Genomic DNA, 13400 nt, shown 5'->3' with positions numbered 1-13400 from the left:
TGGGACTGTGCCCTGGTAGTAGTGTTTTCTGGTCACACAAACACCTGCTATCCAGATGTTTCTTGTAATAGTCACAGCTGGAAGCAGCATGTGGCATAGGGAGCTGTTCCCAAATTGGTTTAAACTCAGTCTACATTTTAACTAAGACTTTACTGAGGCAGTTTTGGCTGACCAGGAATCCTGTTTACAGTTCAACCCAAAGCCCTTGTACAAGTGAGCACCTTTAGATTTGCATTGAGGCTCTGCAATGTCCTGTGGTAAGGAGATGTACTGGATCAGTCAGTGTGGTTTTGGATCAGTGCAGGTTACTCTGGTGGCAAGATTAAACTCCAAGACAGGGTGGACATTTTCCCTGAACAGAGGCTGTTCCAGCCCTTCCTGCACTGGGAGTAAGTAAAACAGCTGAGATGGGACTGCTGTAGTGCATTAATATGAATTCTTGGCAGATGCCATTGCTAACATATTCTGGGATGGGGTATCCTTCTGCCACCCTGCACAGCTGGAATGAAGTCCCACTTTTGGAAGCTTTCAGCCAAACTCCTGCTCTGAGGATTGGGCTGCTGTAGCAATAATGAATTATTATTTCCTCCCTTTGGCCTTGCTTTTAATTGCAGTGCTGAGCATTGCTGCAGCCAAGCTGCTCAAATACCAAAATGCCTTTAAGTGACAGGACTGGGCTGTCACCTTTGTGTCACCAGAGTGAACACTACCTCCAGCACCAGTCTGATCTACAACCTTCAGTCTGAGGCATGATGAGTGGAGGGAGGGACATTGTTAGGAGTTTGGTTTTAAAAAAAAATACACAATTGTTTGTAGGAGTTTCACACAACACGGGCTCCTGTGAGGAAGATGACAGCAGTATCAAGCCCAACATCCCTGTGCAGAGAATGGCCACTGCAGCTCTGCTGGGATAGATGAGCCCCAGCTGCCTCCACTCCCTTTTCTTTCCCACCTCCATGAGCTGGCACTGGGAGGAGGGAGAAGCTTGGGATATGAGAAATTCACACAGAGATACAGTTTAATAAAACAAAAGCAAAAGAATTTATTTCCCACTTCCCTTGGGCAGGCAGGTGTTCAGCCACTCCAGGAAAACTGTCCTTCCTAACATTGCTAAAATTACCCAATACTCCAAAATTTCCCTGCTATTCTGGTAACAGCCATTATCAACTGCAAAGATAAAGCAAATTGGCAAAAATCCTGAACCATTTTATTATTTCAGTACCCTATGCCTGGTGAGATGGGGTTAGTCTGGTTTCCCACAGCAACCACAGATAGCACAGCAGCAAGGCCCTTCCCAGGGTACACTTCACTGCCAGGATGGAACCAGGCACACACAAGGAACTGGAGCTCTCCATTCCCCACAGATCCTGCTGCTTGAACACAAACTGCAGGTTTGTGCTTAGGACCTGTGATCTCCACACAACCCCTCAAACTTCCTAAAAAAGGTATACACACAACAGACTGGTACCTTTTCCCCCAGCCAGTGCTGCCTGTCCCACCCTGCCTGCTGTTTATCACCCCAGGGGCACAGTGCCTGCTTCCCCATCCCAACTGTGAACAGCAGGCTTATCACAACTGATTTCTTAGTTAGAAATGCAGTTTATTTCAATGCACCAATAATAAAAAAAAAAGCCCAACATTTTCAGATCACAGAACACAAACACAACAGAAGAGTTTTGTATTAGTCTGCTAACAAGACTTTTAGAAGATAGAGGTTCATGCCAATTGCTAGTCAATAGAAACAGCCTTCTAGGACTAAGCCCTTACATCACAAAATCCCTTATAATGTAAACAAAATAACTTTTTTACTAAACTTCTTAAATTTGAACCCATTCTTTTAGGGCTTCCATTCCTTCAAGGGCTTCCTGATGGTGAGTGACTGAAAGGAAAAAAAAAGACAACCATTAAGAACAACTCCTACAGCAAAACCAACAAACTGTGCATGCCACCCCAGGCTTCCTCTGGACTTCTGCCCCTATTCTACAGTTCTCAAATAATAAAAGAAGTGTTGTATTTTACACTTTAAAACTGCTTTAAGCTTGAAAGCTGAAGACTAAGTAAGAGAGCTGAGACATCAAGCCTGCTCAGAAATCTCAATTCCAGCACATACTTCTCTCTGGTAACACAGGAAAACATTTTCCTTTGTGGAGCACATTAATGGGCAAGGATAAAAGCCCAAAGCCAAAAGTGCAACTCCTGGGCCTGCAGGAGTCACCAGCAGGAATTTAATCCCACACCACTTCATTGGCTTGCTCCACACCTTACATTACTCACTTGTTCCCTAGATTCTAAATTCCTCAGAAACATTTCATTAGAGGTTTCCTTAGCAGCAGCATTCTTATTGCTTAGCTGTATCATGACATTCTGACTGCCAGCAGCAGGAAATGCCCGTGAACAATTCATCTTCTCATAGTTCAGATTTAGGCAAGTAAAAATCCTGAGCTTTTATCCTTGTCCAATTTCTCTAGGAACTGCTCCAGCTCAAGTGCCACTGAACCCCAGGACAGACTCCAGTTTTAAGACATTCCTACCTTCTCTTTGGAGATGGTGATCTGGACTTTGAGCGGCTGTTTAAAAACAAAGACAGACAGACAGACCAGTCAGTGTGGTTGGCACACCTGGCTGTTCTCAGTACCCACTTCTGACCATTTAAAACCAGAACAATTTGGTGTTGTTAAATGCACTGACACTGCTGGTATCAAGTGTACCCAGGTACTTTAAGCAAGAAGCTGCAGGTGAGAAGGAAAAATGCTGGAAGCTGGAGCCCTCAGGAAAGGAGCAACACACAGCTCCAAAGCTGCTGTAATCACAGTGACCCTGCAAAGCAGGAGCAGTGAATCGAGCAGAGTTAGGGACAGGGAGAACTACAGACACTTAATTAAGAGCAAAGGTAGGAGAAAACATGCCCCAAATCTTGCCAAAAATATTTTTTGTAATGATGAGTGTATAACATCTGTATGCAAAATCCTGGAAGAATTGCCTACTGTCCCACAAAAAAATCAGCTGTTCAAAAAAAAACCATAATGTATGAAAAATGCTTTTGAAATCAGTTATAAAAGTAAAAAAAACAACCCTGCAACTGAAATACCAGTCCAAACAGAGATTTTGAATGATGAGGGAAAAAACCGAAGAACCCCACAAAAAACCCCACCAACCAAAAACAAAAACCAACTGAGTGGTACTTGTATTTGAACGCTCACCTTTTAGCAGGTAAGCCAGATTTAGATCTACCATGAGACTCAGACCTACAACAGGAGAAAAATAAAGCTCAGCAAAGCAGCCAGTGGGCATGCAACACACGGAGAGTTAGCTACGCCAGCAACAGCAAATTCACCCCAGGCAGCAGCACCAGGCAGAGGGAAGGCTCTGCTGCTGCAGGCCCTCCCCAGGACCTTCCAGGGGAATCCTCAGCTCCCACTGCAGAGACCCCACTCATCACAAGGCACCAGTGCAAGCACAGGAAGCTCCCCAGCAAAGCTTCAGCTGCCAGCTCCACAAAACACCAGAGCAGACTCCCACACCTCCTTCCTACCTGCAGGTATCCCTTCTAGAAAGGCAAGAATAGTTTCAAGGATCATCTTAGAAAGTATTTTAACAGCACATTAAGGGCCTTACACACACAAGTAAGTGCGTGTGCTGAAGGGCTGTAGCATTCTTCAGCTCAAGTTCCCAATGCCAATTTTATTCAGCATAATAGAGATTTTGCACCAATATCTGGCTACTAATGAGTAAACTATTCCCAGTTTATCTCAGGAATTAAAATCTACTTGAACAGTGAAACTTTCCTCCCACATTTATTATGTTACTTTATCAACTCAAATATTTGTTGTTACTTAAAAAACATCTTCCTAGAGTGTCAGAATTCAAGCTATCACTGGACATCAGAATGCGCCATTCAACACGCTTGGCAAAAAAAGCAGAATACTTTTGCTCTATTTCTGCTCAGAACTGTTTTTGAAAGGTCATCAAAATTCACCTTTACCTGGCCTGTTAACTCACAAAAATACTACAAGGACACTGCTGGCACATGTTAAACAAAACATTACGTGCCACTGCTTTGAAACCTTCCTGGTCTCTATCCTGAGCCACTGTCTGGTAACAAGCAACTTCCTACTGGGTCACAGTTATTGAGGATGGGAATGCTCACAACCACCCAGAACTGGTACTCAGCAGCATGACCATCTCCTCCACTGCTAAGGCAGCACAGCACACAAAACCATCCTCAATTTACTACATACCTAAGAATTAACTTTTAAAAAAATTCTCTCCACAGACCTTAAATTGTACACCACTACTTTTGCCTGTGAAAAGGCATAAATTACTGAGTGTAAATATTGCTCTGCTGGACAGCCTGCTAAGTGCTTCCAGACAAATTCCCCCAGGGAAGGAAAAAAACATAACAAAACAACAAAAAATAAGGAACAACACACCACCACAACCAAACAACACACCAAATCCATCACTGGTTTGAATCAAAACGAGTGTCTCACCTGCTTCGAGGCCATACAACAGACCGGGACCTGGAGCGTGACCTGGACCTAGATCTGGAAAGAAAACAAAGGAAGCTCTAGTACCACATGCTTCATACAGGTGAGACAGAAACCAGTTACTGTAAATGTCCAGAAGACTGAGAACTTTGTTGGACTTTTGGTTTGGCAGAAGTAATTTTTATTATTAGAAGACTGTAGCACCTTTGGTCAGTACTGCCATGCAGGTAAAATGAGTTCCACGGTCTTACTGGACTAAGCAATTACACCCTGTACACTTGTAGGTGAATTTGGAAACCTTAACCACAGAGCGAGGCTGTAACTTTGGTAAAATGTTAAAAAGAAAAAAGTAACATCTCAGAAAGAGCAGTTCCAAAATTATATTGCTTAAATTTTAAACAAAGTATTCAGAGTAGCTCTTATGCACCACAAAGGTTCCTACCAACATACAGATTGCAAAACAAACTTACTGATTACATTATAAATGCTATAAATATATATAGATACTTGATATTTTAGCTCCACGTTATGTGCCCTTCAACAATGCTGTGGGTTTAACAGCAACCACATACCTTGACCTTCTTAGAGAACCAGAGCGGGACCTGCGGGGGGAGAAGGATCTGTATCTGCGAGGAGACATCGACCGGGACCGGCGGTAGGAAGCTGACCTGGATCTACAAAACAAAGCAAACACCAACCCATCACTGCAAGGCACTTTTCATAACAAATACAGAAAATGAAGAAGCCCACAGAGGAAGGAGTGGGAATGAAAACACAGAAGGCAGAGCCCTACCTCCTACCACGGCTGCGGCTGCGTGACCGGGAATACCTTCTCCCTCGGGACCTTGAGCGGGATCTAGAGCGGGACCTGGGTTTAGGTTAGAAAAAACAAGTATCAGCAGACAGCTGCAGCAACCCAAACGTGTGAGGCCCTGCTGAAGTCAAAACTTTTTTCAGACAACTAAAAAGAGGATTTAAAAATAAATCAAAAAAAGAAAAACCAAAAAACCAAACCAAACAAAACAACAAAAACACACCACTAGCATCTGTCAGTTGGAAAAATGTCTGGGCCTACTTGTCTTGAGCATTTTTACTACCTAGAAAAATGTTAAAAGCTGAATTACATTGCAGAATTACATTAGAATAGAAAACACTGTAATGCGTATTTAAAATAAACCTTGCAAGTTTGCAGGTCGACCCTCTTTGGCCCAAGGTCTAGCAGATCTAGACGATCTAGAAGTATCTATAGGCGAGCGCTGCATCTAGGTAGGTGTTCTCTTCAATCTAACGACGATCAAACTGACAGCCCAATGAGCCAGGGTGAGGCTTGATTGACGCAAGAAGATTTTTCTAGGTGGGAATGTGGTCAATCTGGTGTTCCTCTTTCTAAACCGGAGGGGGGCCCCAATTGAAAGCCAAATTTACTGTTACGGCGGTCACCGTCTCAAATTTTCTGCCCTTAAAGAATAAGGTGAAGCTACGTGTAGATGGCTCGAGGGGATCTGGCCTCTTATGCTGATCACCTCAAGGTCTAGGAGGATCTTAAGTGTCGGATTTGCAAGGCGCCTCAGCATGAAATCTTAAGGCTCGTGACATTCTGAATCAAGGCGACTGACTCAAACGAAGAAACCTGAAAGGTTTTGACCAGGTTGATTATTAAAATAGTAACATTTTATATGTATTAGCAAAAAAAAAAATCGTGATATACACCTGTTGACTTACGACAGTTAAGAGTTAAAACTGGTGTAACATTGTGCTCTTTGCTAACAAGAACTACACAACAGCGAGCTGGCGAAGCAACGCGGCCGCCCCGGGCCCGCACGTACCTGCTCCTCCTTCGCCGGCTATAGCGGTGACAGTCATAGGCATAGTGGCCTTTCTCACCACACTCGTAGCATCTGTCGTTGGGGTCGAAGGGGCGCCGGGCTGGGGGTCGGTCGTAGCGGGAGCGGCGCGGCATCCCTGTGGATACTTCCACTCTGACCCTGGAGCCGCATATTATCCTGCAAGACACAGCAGATATTAACGAAAGGAATATTTTCCTCTGACGCGCTCAAGCAACGAGCATGAGAAATCCCCGATTAGCGTGGCGTACGGAGATCGAGGGCTGCGGGCCTCAAAGGAGTTCCAGACATGCACGTACTTCCCATCGAGGCCAAGCACAGCATCTTCGGCATCCCGGGGGTCTTCGAACTCCACGAAGGCGAACCCCGGCGGGTTCCTGGCGATCCACACGGTTCTCAGCGGTCCATAGTAGCTGAAGGCTCTCTCCAGCTCGCCTTTACCGGCGCCCGTGCCCAGGTTGCCCACGTACACCTTGGTCTCTGCGGGGACAAGCGGCCGCCATGTCAGTGCCGCGCGCGGCGCCGGGCACGCGGCCGCCCCTCCCCCGCTCCCTCCCCGCCGCCATCTTTGACACCGCGTCCATCTTAGAGCGCTCCCGCAGGGCCGCGCCCGCCTCACACAGACCCCGCGGCCGCGGCGGCCGCCGCCAGCCTACCCCGGCCCTCCGCCATCGTCCCTCTCCGCGGCCGCCTCAAGGAACGATCACCTTCTCCCACCGCCGGAGGGGCACGAACGCCGCCGCTCCCGCCACATTTCCCCTCGCCCCCTTGCCCACAGGGGAAGCCCCGACGCGACTGTGAGACGCCCCAGGGTCCCCGCCGTACCCACCGTATCGCCCGTATCGCGACATCCTCCCGATGACAGCGCGAGCCCGGGCAGGCGCGACCCTTATATAGAGGAACCGCCGCTGCGCCTGCGCGCCGCGCGGGGGGCGGGGCGGGGCGGGGCGGGCCGTGCCTCGGAGCGCGCGGGCCTCGCGAGAGGCGGTTCGCGCGCAGCGGCCATGGCGGCCCCGCGGGCCTGAGGGGCCGTGAGGGGGCACGGGCCGCCCCCGCTCCTCCCGGGCACACGCTCGACCCCGGCAGCCCCAGGGAGAGCTCCTGTCCGGCTCTGAGGGGGCAGACCGGTCGGGAACTACTTGTGTTTTACACCCCTCCTGTGTGACCCATCATGGCTGCTGCCTGTGCTGAGGGTGAAGGAGCTGACACCATCCATGGTCCTTATTCCACGGCCAGGAGCGGTGCCCTCCTTGGAACAAGGCATCCCCAAGTTGCTCCAAATCTCTCTCACACCTCGGGTCCATCCCAAGCAGCCTTGGGAGTTTGGGCCCTGGTTTAGCCCTTCGAATCTGACACGCAGCTGGAGCTGTTGTGTGATGGCATCTCCCAACCTTTCCAGGGAGACACACACAGTAATGGATGGCCAGCAGACATTTTTTGATTAAAAAATCAACACAAACCTGACAGATGAAAAGTAATTCTAGGTAAATCCCAGCACGAATGAGGAGAGCCTTTTAGGAACAAGGGTTAGACAGACTTCCCAGCTGTATTTGAGCATACCAATGAGCTTATCTCCTAATAAGGCAGAACAAATACACTGAGATAAATGAAAGCTCTAAATGTTCCTCAGTACATTAATAATCTCAGGAATAATCACATAATGATTCCTGCATCATGTGTTGGCATAAACTAGAAACAGAGCATTAAAAATCACAAACTTACTGTATTGCAACACATTTTCCTTCTATAGAACACTGGTTTTCCAAGCACTGCTGCTCTAAAATAACAAATATAGACAGGTAATGGTTTTAAAACCTGCTATTTGCCTACTAACCTTCCCTAATAATTCTACAAACCTGGACATACATTGTAGTTTATATTCTAAACTAGGAGAACAGTAATGGGAAAAACAACCAACCAACCAGCCAGGAAAACAAAAGAAAACAGCTTTCTGAACATTTTTTAAATTTGGTTTGGGAAGTCCAGGTGTCATAATTCTCTTTCTTAAAGAAAAAAAGGAAAGAATCTGGCAAGCAGTTCAAATAAACATGCCTTCAGCACTAGATAATTAAACTGGTTTTAAAGGGAAAACATTTAAATACATTTAAAGGGAAAACATTTAAATGTATGATATATCATCTTTTACAATACTGTTACAAAAACTCTAAGCTGACGGATCAGTTTAATACATCACCACTATCCAACAGTTCGCTTCTAATAAAAGTAGCAAATGAAAAAATGCTTGTGCTTTGAGTTTATTATTATTCCTTCTTTTACATACAAAAAAATCATGACGAAAGTACCCAAAATGCAGCGTTTCTGCAAATAGTGAATATTGACACCCAGGAGAGCTCCTAAAAGAGCTTGGTTCCTAAACCAGGAGAGCTCCTGGAGTCCAAAGGAGCAGCCCTGGCTCAGCGCTGCTGTTGCAGGAAGCCCTGCAGCAGGCCCTGCACGCGGGCCAGGATGATCTCGTTGGTGCTGCTGCACTGCTCGGGGCCGTACGGGGGCTCGATGCTCAGCACCCCCGCCACGCACAGCGTCCTGCCCAGCTCCCCCTGCTCGCCCACGGGGATGTGGTTGCTCTCCAGCCACGTCTTCAAGGCGTTCTTCCTCCTCTCCAGCTCCTCCGCGCTGTAGGCTTGGCTTTCCTCGGGCGCGAGGATGCGGGCAAGGCGCTGCTCCATGTCACTGTCCCCTTCCTGCAGGACCTCCACCTCCTGGACAGCGTGGCCCATAATGAACGATATAGATCCCTTCTCGTTCTCCGGGAATGTTGCGAGGACAATGCTGTCAAGGAAAGAAGATTGCATAAGTTCCTGTTCTTGAGCGAGGACTGAGAAGCAGCCTCCAAGGTTTTGGAGATAAGAGCTCATTAGCATCAGCCTAGCCCAGGTATTTATGCAATACCCAGCCCCCAGCATTTTCCTTTGGAAAGCATGCTGCTATATCCTTAAAATACTAAAAATGTGGGGCTCTGCAGGGAATTGCTAGTCTTGAATTTGAAACTACTCTAGACACTAACTATCAAGCAGAATATTAATGTACACTTTTCTTCAAAAAAAAATAAAGTCTGGAAATCTAAATATTTTTGTGCAGCTTTCCAACACTGCTGAAGAACTTAAAACATTTCAACATTCAGAAACAGTGATACCTTCATACATAGAGCATTTTGAATGCTGAAGGCAGCTAACAACACCAGAACCTTGTAATGAAGAAAGTCATATTTATTGATCATTGCCAAAATAATTTTTTTTAATGACTGGTGCCAATTTATGAAAATACACACAACAACAGGCTCAGGCTCACATTGTAGAAGCCTGGTGTTATCCCAAGGGCACTTGAATCCCAGAAGTCCTAAAATGCAAGTAGGAAGGCAGCTGGTTCTATTTCTAGGATCTCTCCCTCATATATCAACAAAGAGCATCAGAAACCATTTTCTTCCTCTTGTGGGAAGCAAAATTCCAGAACTTGGTGCCAATACTTCACTAGCCTATTATTGCCACCATTAGTGGAAGTAATGACCTTTTTTGGGGGATGTGTCCAGTGAGATATGCCTTGATTTCAGCCTGGACCATCACCAGAATCCCTCACAGCTCCATGCACCTTCCTTACCAAAATGATAGGAAACTTCAGGAGATTACTGGAGCTACTTCAGAGCTGAAGCAGCAACCAATTCTTCTGAAACACATCAGAAGCTGAATGTTTTAGTTTTCAACCTCCAGCCTGTGTTCATGTGGGACAAGCTCACATCCAATAAGGTATGAAAGAGCTCTGGCAGCAAGGAGACAAATTTCTGCCCATTCCCTGGTGCATTTTGCCTTTCAAACCCTGTTTTCAAGTTACTCACTTGGGATATCAGAGATGTGTGGTACTTTCTGTCCAGTGCCCCTGATTTTCCCTGCTTGCTCTCCAAAAAAGCCTCAACACCTTCCTGGGTGTCTGGCTGGAGTGGAAAGCCAGGCATCAATGCAAGAACTCTGGACAAAGGCTAAGGATTTCAACACCTAAAGCACTGAAAACACTCCAGCACTCTTTGTAAAGCAGGGTTTCGTATATGACCAAAAGCAATCTTTAACACATTGTTGAAGATTCTTGAAAGGCAATAGTATAGCTTAATACATAAGTTTTAAATTAAAGTAAGTCACTTGGAATTATAATACTGTGTGATTTAATATGCTGTTCACTTAGCTTTACTTGCTTAGCATGAGTAGCTGGGTTTGCTGGAGCCTTGGCTGCAAGCTCTGAACTTTCACCTTGAGCACATGCATTCAGCTGGTAGAGAGCTGATTTTTGAGCAATTCTCCTAGAAGCTGGCACAGTGGTGGGTTTTGAATTTACAGTGAGAATAACATTCCTAGCACACTGATATTTTAGTTGTTGCTAAGCAGTGCTTGCTCTAAATCAAGGGCTTTTTAGTTTCCCATGCTCAGCCAGAGATGAAGTGTGCAGGAAGTACAAACCAGAAGACAAGGAGGCTGCAGCCATCACCAGAAACTGTAAATTAACAAGATAACATGCAATTTTTGCTCCAAATAAGTTTGTTTCAGCCTTGGAATCTTTTCTCCTCCTAAAAATCTTGCTTTACATAAAAGCATTGGTACTTACGTGGCAGAAACTGGGTCAACTGTTAAAACCCATCCTTCATATTCATGTTTCTCAACTGCAACAACTTTGACCAATTTGTTCACATACGTTTGCCAGTCTAGAGGGCTTTTTCTCTGCCAGTCATTCATATTTCCTACATCCAGGACCTAGAAAACAACCAGATCAGTCAGCAGACGCAGTCAATCTTTTTGGTTTGGTCTTTGTGAAAAACAGCAATCACTTGTTTCTAAAATTTTAAAAGTTTAATAGTAATAAAATGGTTCTAAAAATAGCAATATAATTAGAGTAATAAAATTTTTTGACAATTTGGATTAGGACAATATAAGACAATAGAAACAAAAGAGTTATGGAGGTCCAGGTACCTTTTCTGGGTAGCATAAGCCCGGAAAAAGGACACATGTTAACAGAGGATTAACCCTTAAAAACAACAGCCTGTTGCATATTCATACACCTCATACATGATGCATAAATTCCATTCAAACAAAGGATTCTCTCTGGCCTCATCAACTTCTTCCTCTTAATTCTAACAGCATCTTCATAGATGAACGAGGCAGGAAGAATTTCGTTTTTTCTGATAATGGGGCAATAAATTCTCTTTCTCTGAAAGATTTAGGTGTCCTGTGGCTGTTGTCTCGGTGCAACTCCTTTCCTTAGAAAAAAGTATCCTACATAGCATAGTTTCTTTTTTAACCTTATGTTATAACCTAAAACTATATTTAACACACTACTTAAGAAAATTAATACAGCATAACTTTCTAACATAACACATATTCATTTTAATATCTGTGAAAAGCCAATCATAAAATATGCATTTTTCATACTCTTCACGTCAGGACTGGGTTTGCCTCCATGTAAAGATTTGTCTTTAAAAAAAAAAATAGGCAAATTTTGCTTTTTGTTAAAAGCAGACATTCACACTAGTGGTTTGCATAAAGCTGCACTTCTGTAATTCCCCACAGAGTCCGCTTGTTTTCAAAGGCACACAGCAAAGCCTCAAAGCCCACTGTTCCCGTTGCATCCAACACTCCATCTATTGCTCTGCGTTGTTATAAAACCTTGGAGGTGAGAGTTCGGCGCTTTGTTTTGTGTACTGGCGCCCGAGGCCTTCCACCGCCTTGGACAAGCGCTATCCTACCCTCTCCTCCTGATCCCCTGCGCTGGAGCACCAGCAGCGCAGTTCCAGTCTTTCCCCCCAGCACCCCCCCGAGCGGGGCCGCAGAGCGATGGGCGCAGCGCGGCTCGGGGAGCACAAAGGCCTGCAGGGCGCTTTGTTCCCGGGGAATGCCTTCCCGGCAGGAAGAGCCCCGCTCCCCATCCCGCTTTCCCGCTCACCGGCCCCAGTTCCCGTTCGTGTTCCCGCCGAGGGCTCCCGGGAGCTGCCCCGGGCGGCGCCGCCGCTTCCTGGCGCCGCCGCCGCCGCCTTCCCCCGGCCCGGGTTAGCACCAAACGCTGCCTTGAGGGATTTCACAGCTGCGGAGGGCACACAAACGACACAGAGGCTTGCACGCATCAGGCCGGGTCGCAAAACAAGGAGCCCGGGGGGCGTGTGGCCCTTCAATGCCGCTGCCTTCTGCCCCTCTGGAGCTGGATTTGCTCCTGGGATGCTCCTGCTGGCGCGGGGAGATTGCAGCTTGCACATGCCAGGCCGTGCCTCGTCCGTGTGTGTTAACAGGGGTAGATGCACGCTCTGTGCATCTGCTACATAAAAATAAGGTATTTTTGCTGCCTGGTTGTTGGGTTGCTTTTAGCAGGCTTTGCCGTGCCGCCGTGAAGGTGGGAAGCTTGATTCCAACACCCACCCCACGCCTGCTGTATTTCAGCAGCACTCAGGCAGAGCTTCCTGGGGATGAACCAAGTCACTGATTCTGTGATTTGTCAGGAATTTGTGAACATAAACATGCAATGGTTTTGCGAGTGCTAACACAAAATAATATAAAGGGTGTAAAATGAGACAGTCATATTTTGGAAGCTTAAAGGAGCTATTTTCTTTTTTTGTTTCCTTTCTTTTTGGAGCTCTTAATTCAGCCTCTGCAGTACTACAGAGATTGTGTATGAATGGCTTGTGCCACTGCATTCAGCTACTGCTTTCTTTTAGCCACAGCTCGTTTATTAGAAAGCAGGGAGAACAAATCTAATAGTTTTTACTCTAAGAATAAGCACTGGCCTGCACTCCAGCGGCGGCTACGCACCAGCTGATGGGGATATCACCTCCAATACTGGATGCGTCCAAGGATTGCTCCCACTCAGGAGATGCCAGGACAGGAAGGCCCTGCTGGCTTTACTTCCATCGGGCAGATGGTCACCTGCGGCACCAGGAGCAGGACGGGGACCCCGCTTTCTCAGGAAAAAGCGCTCCCACTCACGCCTCCGATTCCTATTTCAGGCCCCAAGTCCCATTCAAAGCCCGCCCCTGGCGCATGCGCGCCTCCGCGCGGCGCGGGGGAGGCGGGGGAGCAGGCCA

General features: G+C 46.5%; 2 protein-coding genes across 5 annotated transcripts; both read right to left on the bottom strand.

Annotated features, from left to right (window-relative positions):
* Positions 1 to 1579: 1579 nt before the first annotated feature.
* On the bottom strand, positions 1580 to 7259 carry LOC134416132 (serine/arginine-rich splicing factor 7-like). 2 transcript variants are annotated; one of them, XM_063152415.1, is made up of 9 exons: positions 7161 to 7259; positions 6631 to 6811; positions 6314 to 6490; positions 5281 to 5355; positions 5060 to 5161; positions 4491 to 4544; positions 3201 to 3245; positions 2532 to 2567; positions 1580 to 1879 (listed from the first exon to the last, which is right to left on the bottom strand). In XM_063152415.1, the coding sequence occupies exons 1-9, from the start codon at positions 7180 to 7182 to the stop codon at positions 1855 to 1857; spliced, it is 717 nt and encodes a 238-aa protein (XP_063008485.1). In that variant the 5' UTR covers positions 7183 to 7259; the 3' UTR covers positions 1580 to 1854. The 2 variants fall into 2 exon arrangements, with proteins under 2 accessions (XP_063008485.1, XP_063008486.1); XM_063152416.1 differs by lacking the exon at positions 3201 to 3245.
* Positions 7260 to 7858: 599 nt separating this feature from the next.
* Positions 7859 to 13354, bottom strand: GEMIN6 (gem nuclear organelle associated protein 6). Of its 3 annotated transcripts, none has more exons than XM_063152407.1 (3): positions 13104 to 13354; positions 10940 to 11085; positions 7859 to 9121 (listed from the first exon to the last, which is right to left on the bottom strand). In XM_063152407.1, the coding sequence occupies exons 2-3, from the start codon at positions 11065 to 11067 to the stop codon at positions 8746 to 8748; spliced, it is 504 nt and encodes a 167-aa protein (XP_063008477.1). In that variant the 5' UTR covers positions 11068 to 11085; positions 13104 to 13354; the 3' UTR covers positions 7859 to 8745. The 3 variants fall into 3 exon arrangements, with proteins under 3 accessions (XP_063008477.1, XP_063008476.1, XP_063008478.1); XM_063152406.1 differs by having other exon boundaries at positions 13129 to 13353; XM_063152408.1 differs by lacking the exon at positions 13104 to 13354 and adding an exon at positions 12272 to 13097.
* Between the last annotated feature and the right edge of the window lie 46 nt (positions 13355 to 13400).

The sequence above is a fragment of the Melospiza melodia genome, chromosome 3 (assembly GCF_035770615.1).
Source record: "Melospiza melodia melodia isolate bMelMel2 chromosome 3, bMelMel2.pri, whole genome shotgun sequence".
Lineage (NCBI taxonomy): Eukaryota > Metazoa > Chordata > Aves > Passeriformes > Passerellidae > Melospiza > Melospiza melodia.
This window is presented reverse-complemented; position numbering and strand designations above follow the sequence as displayed.

Coding starts and splice junctions, on each gene's coding strand:
- LOC134416132 (XM_063152415.1), bottom strand. CDS start 7,182: ATGTCGCGATACGGGCGATACG. Junction 5,162..5,280: donor AGCCGCAGCCGTGGTAGGAG/GTAGGGCTCTGC, acceptor TTTGTTTTGTAG/ATCCAGGTCAGCTTCCTACC. Junction 3,246..4,490: donor GTTGTATGGCCTCGAAGCAG/GTGAGACACTCG, acceptor CTCCTGTTGTAG/GTCTGAGTCTCATGGTAGAT.
- GEMIN6 (XM_063152407.1), bottom strand. CDS start 11,067: ATGAATGACTGGCAGAGAAAAAGCCCTCTAGACTGGCAAACGTATGTG. Junction 9,122..10,939: donor GTTGACCCAGTTTCTGCCAC/GTAAGTACCAAT, acceptor TTTCCTTGACAG/CATTGTCCTCGCAACATTCC.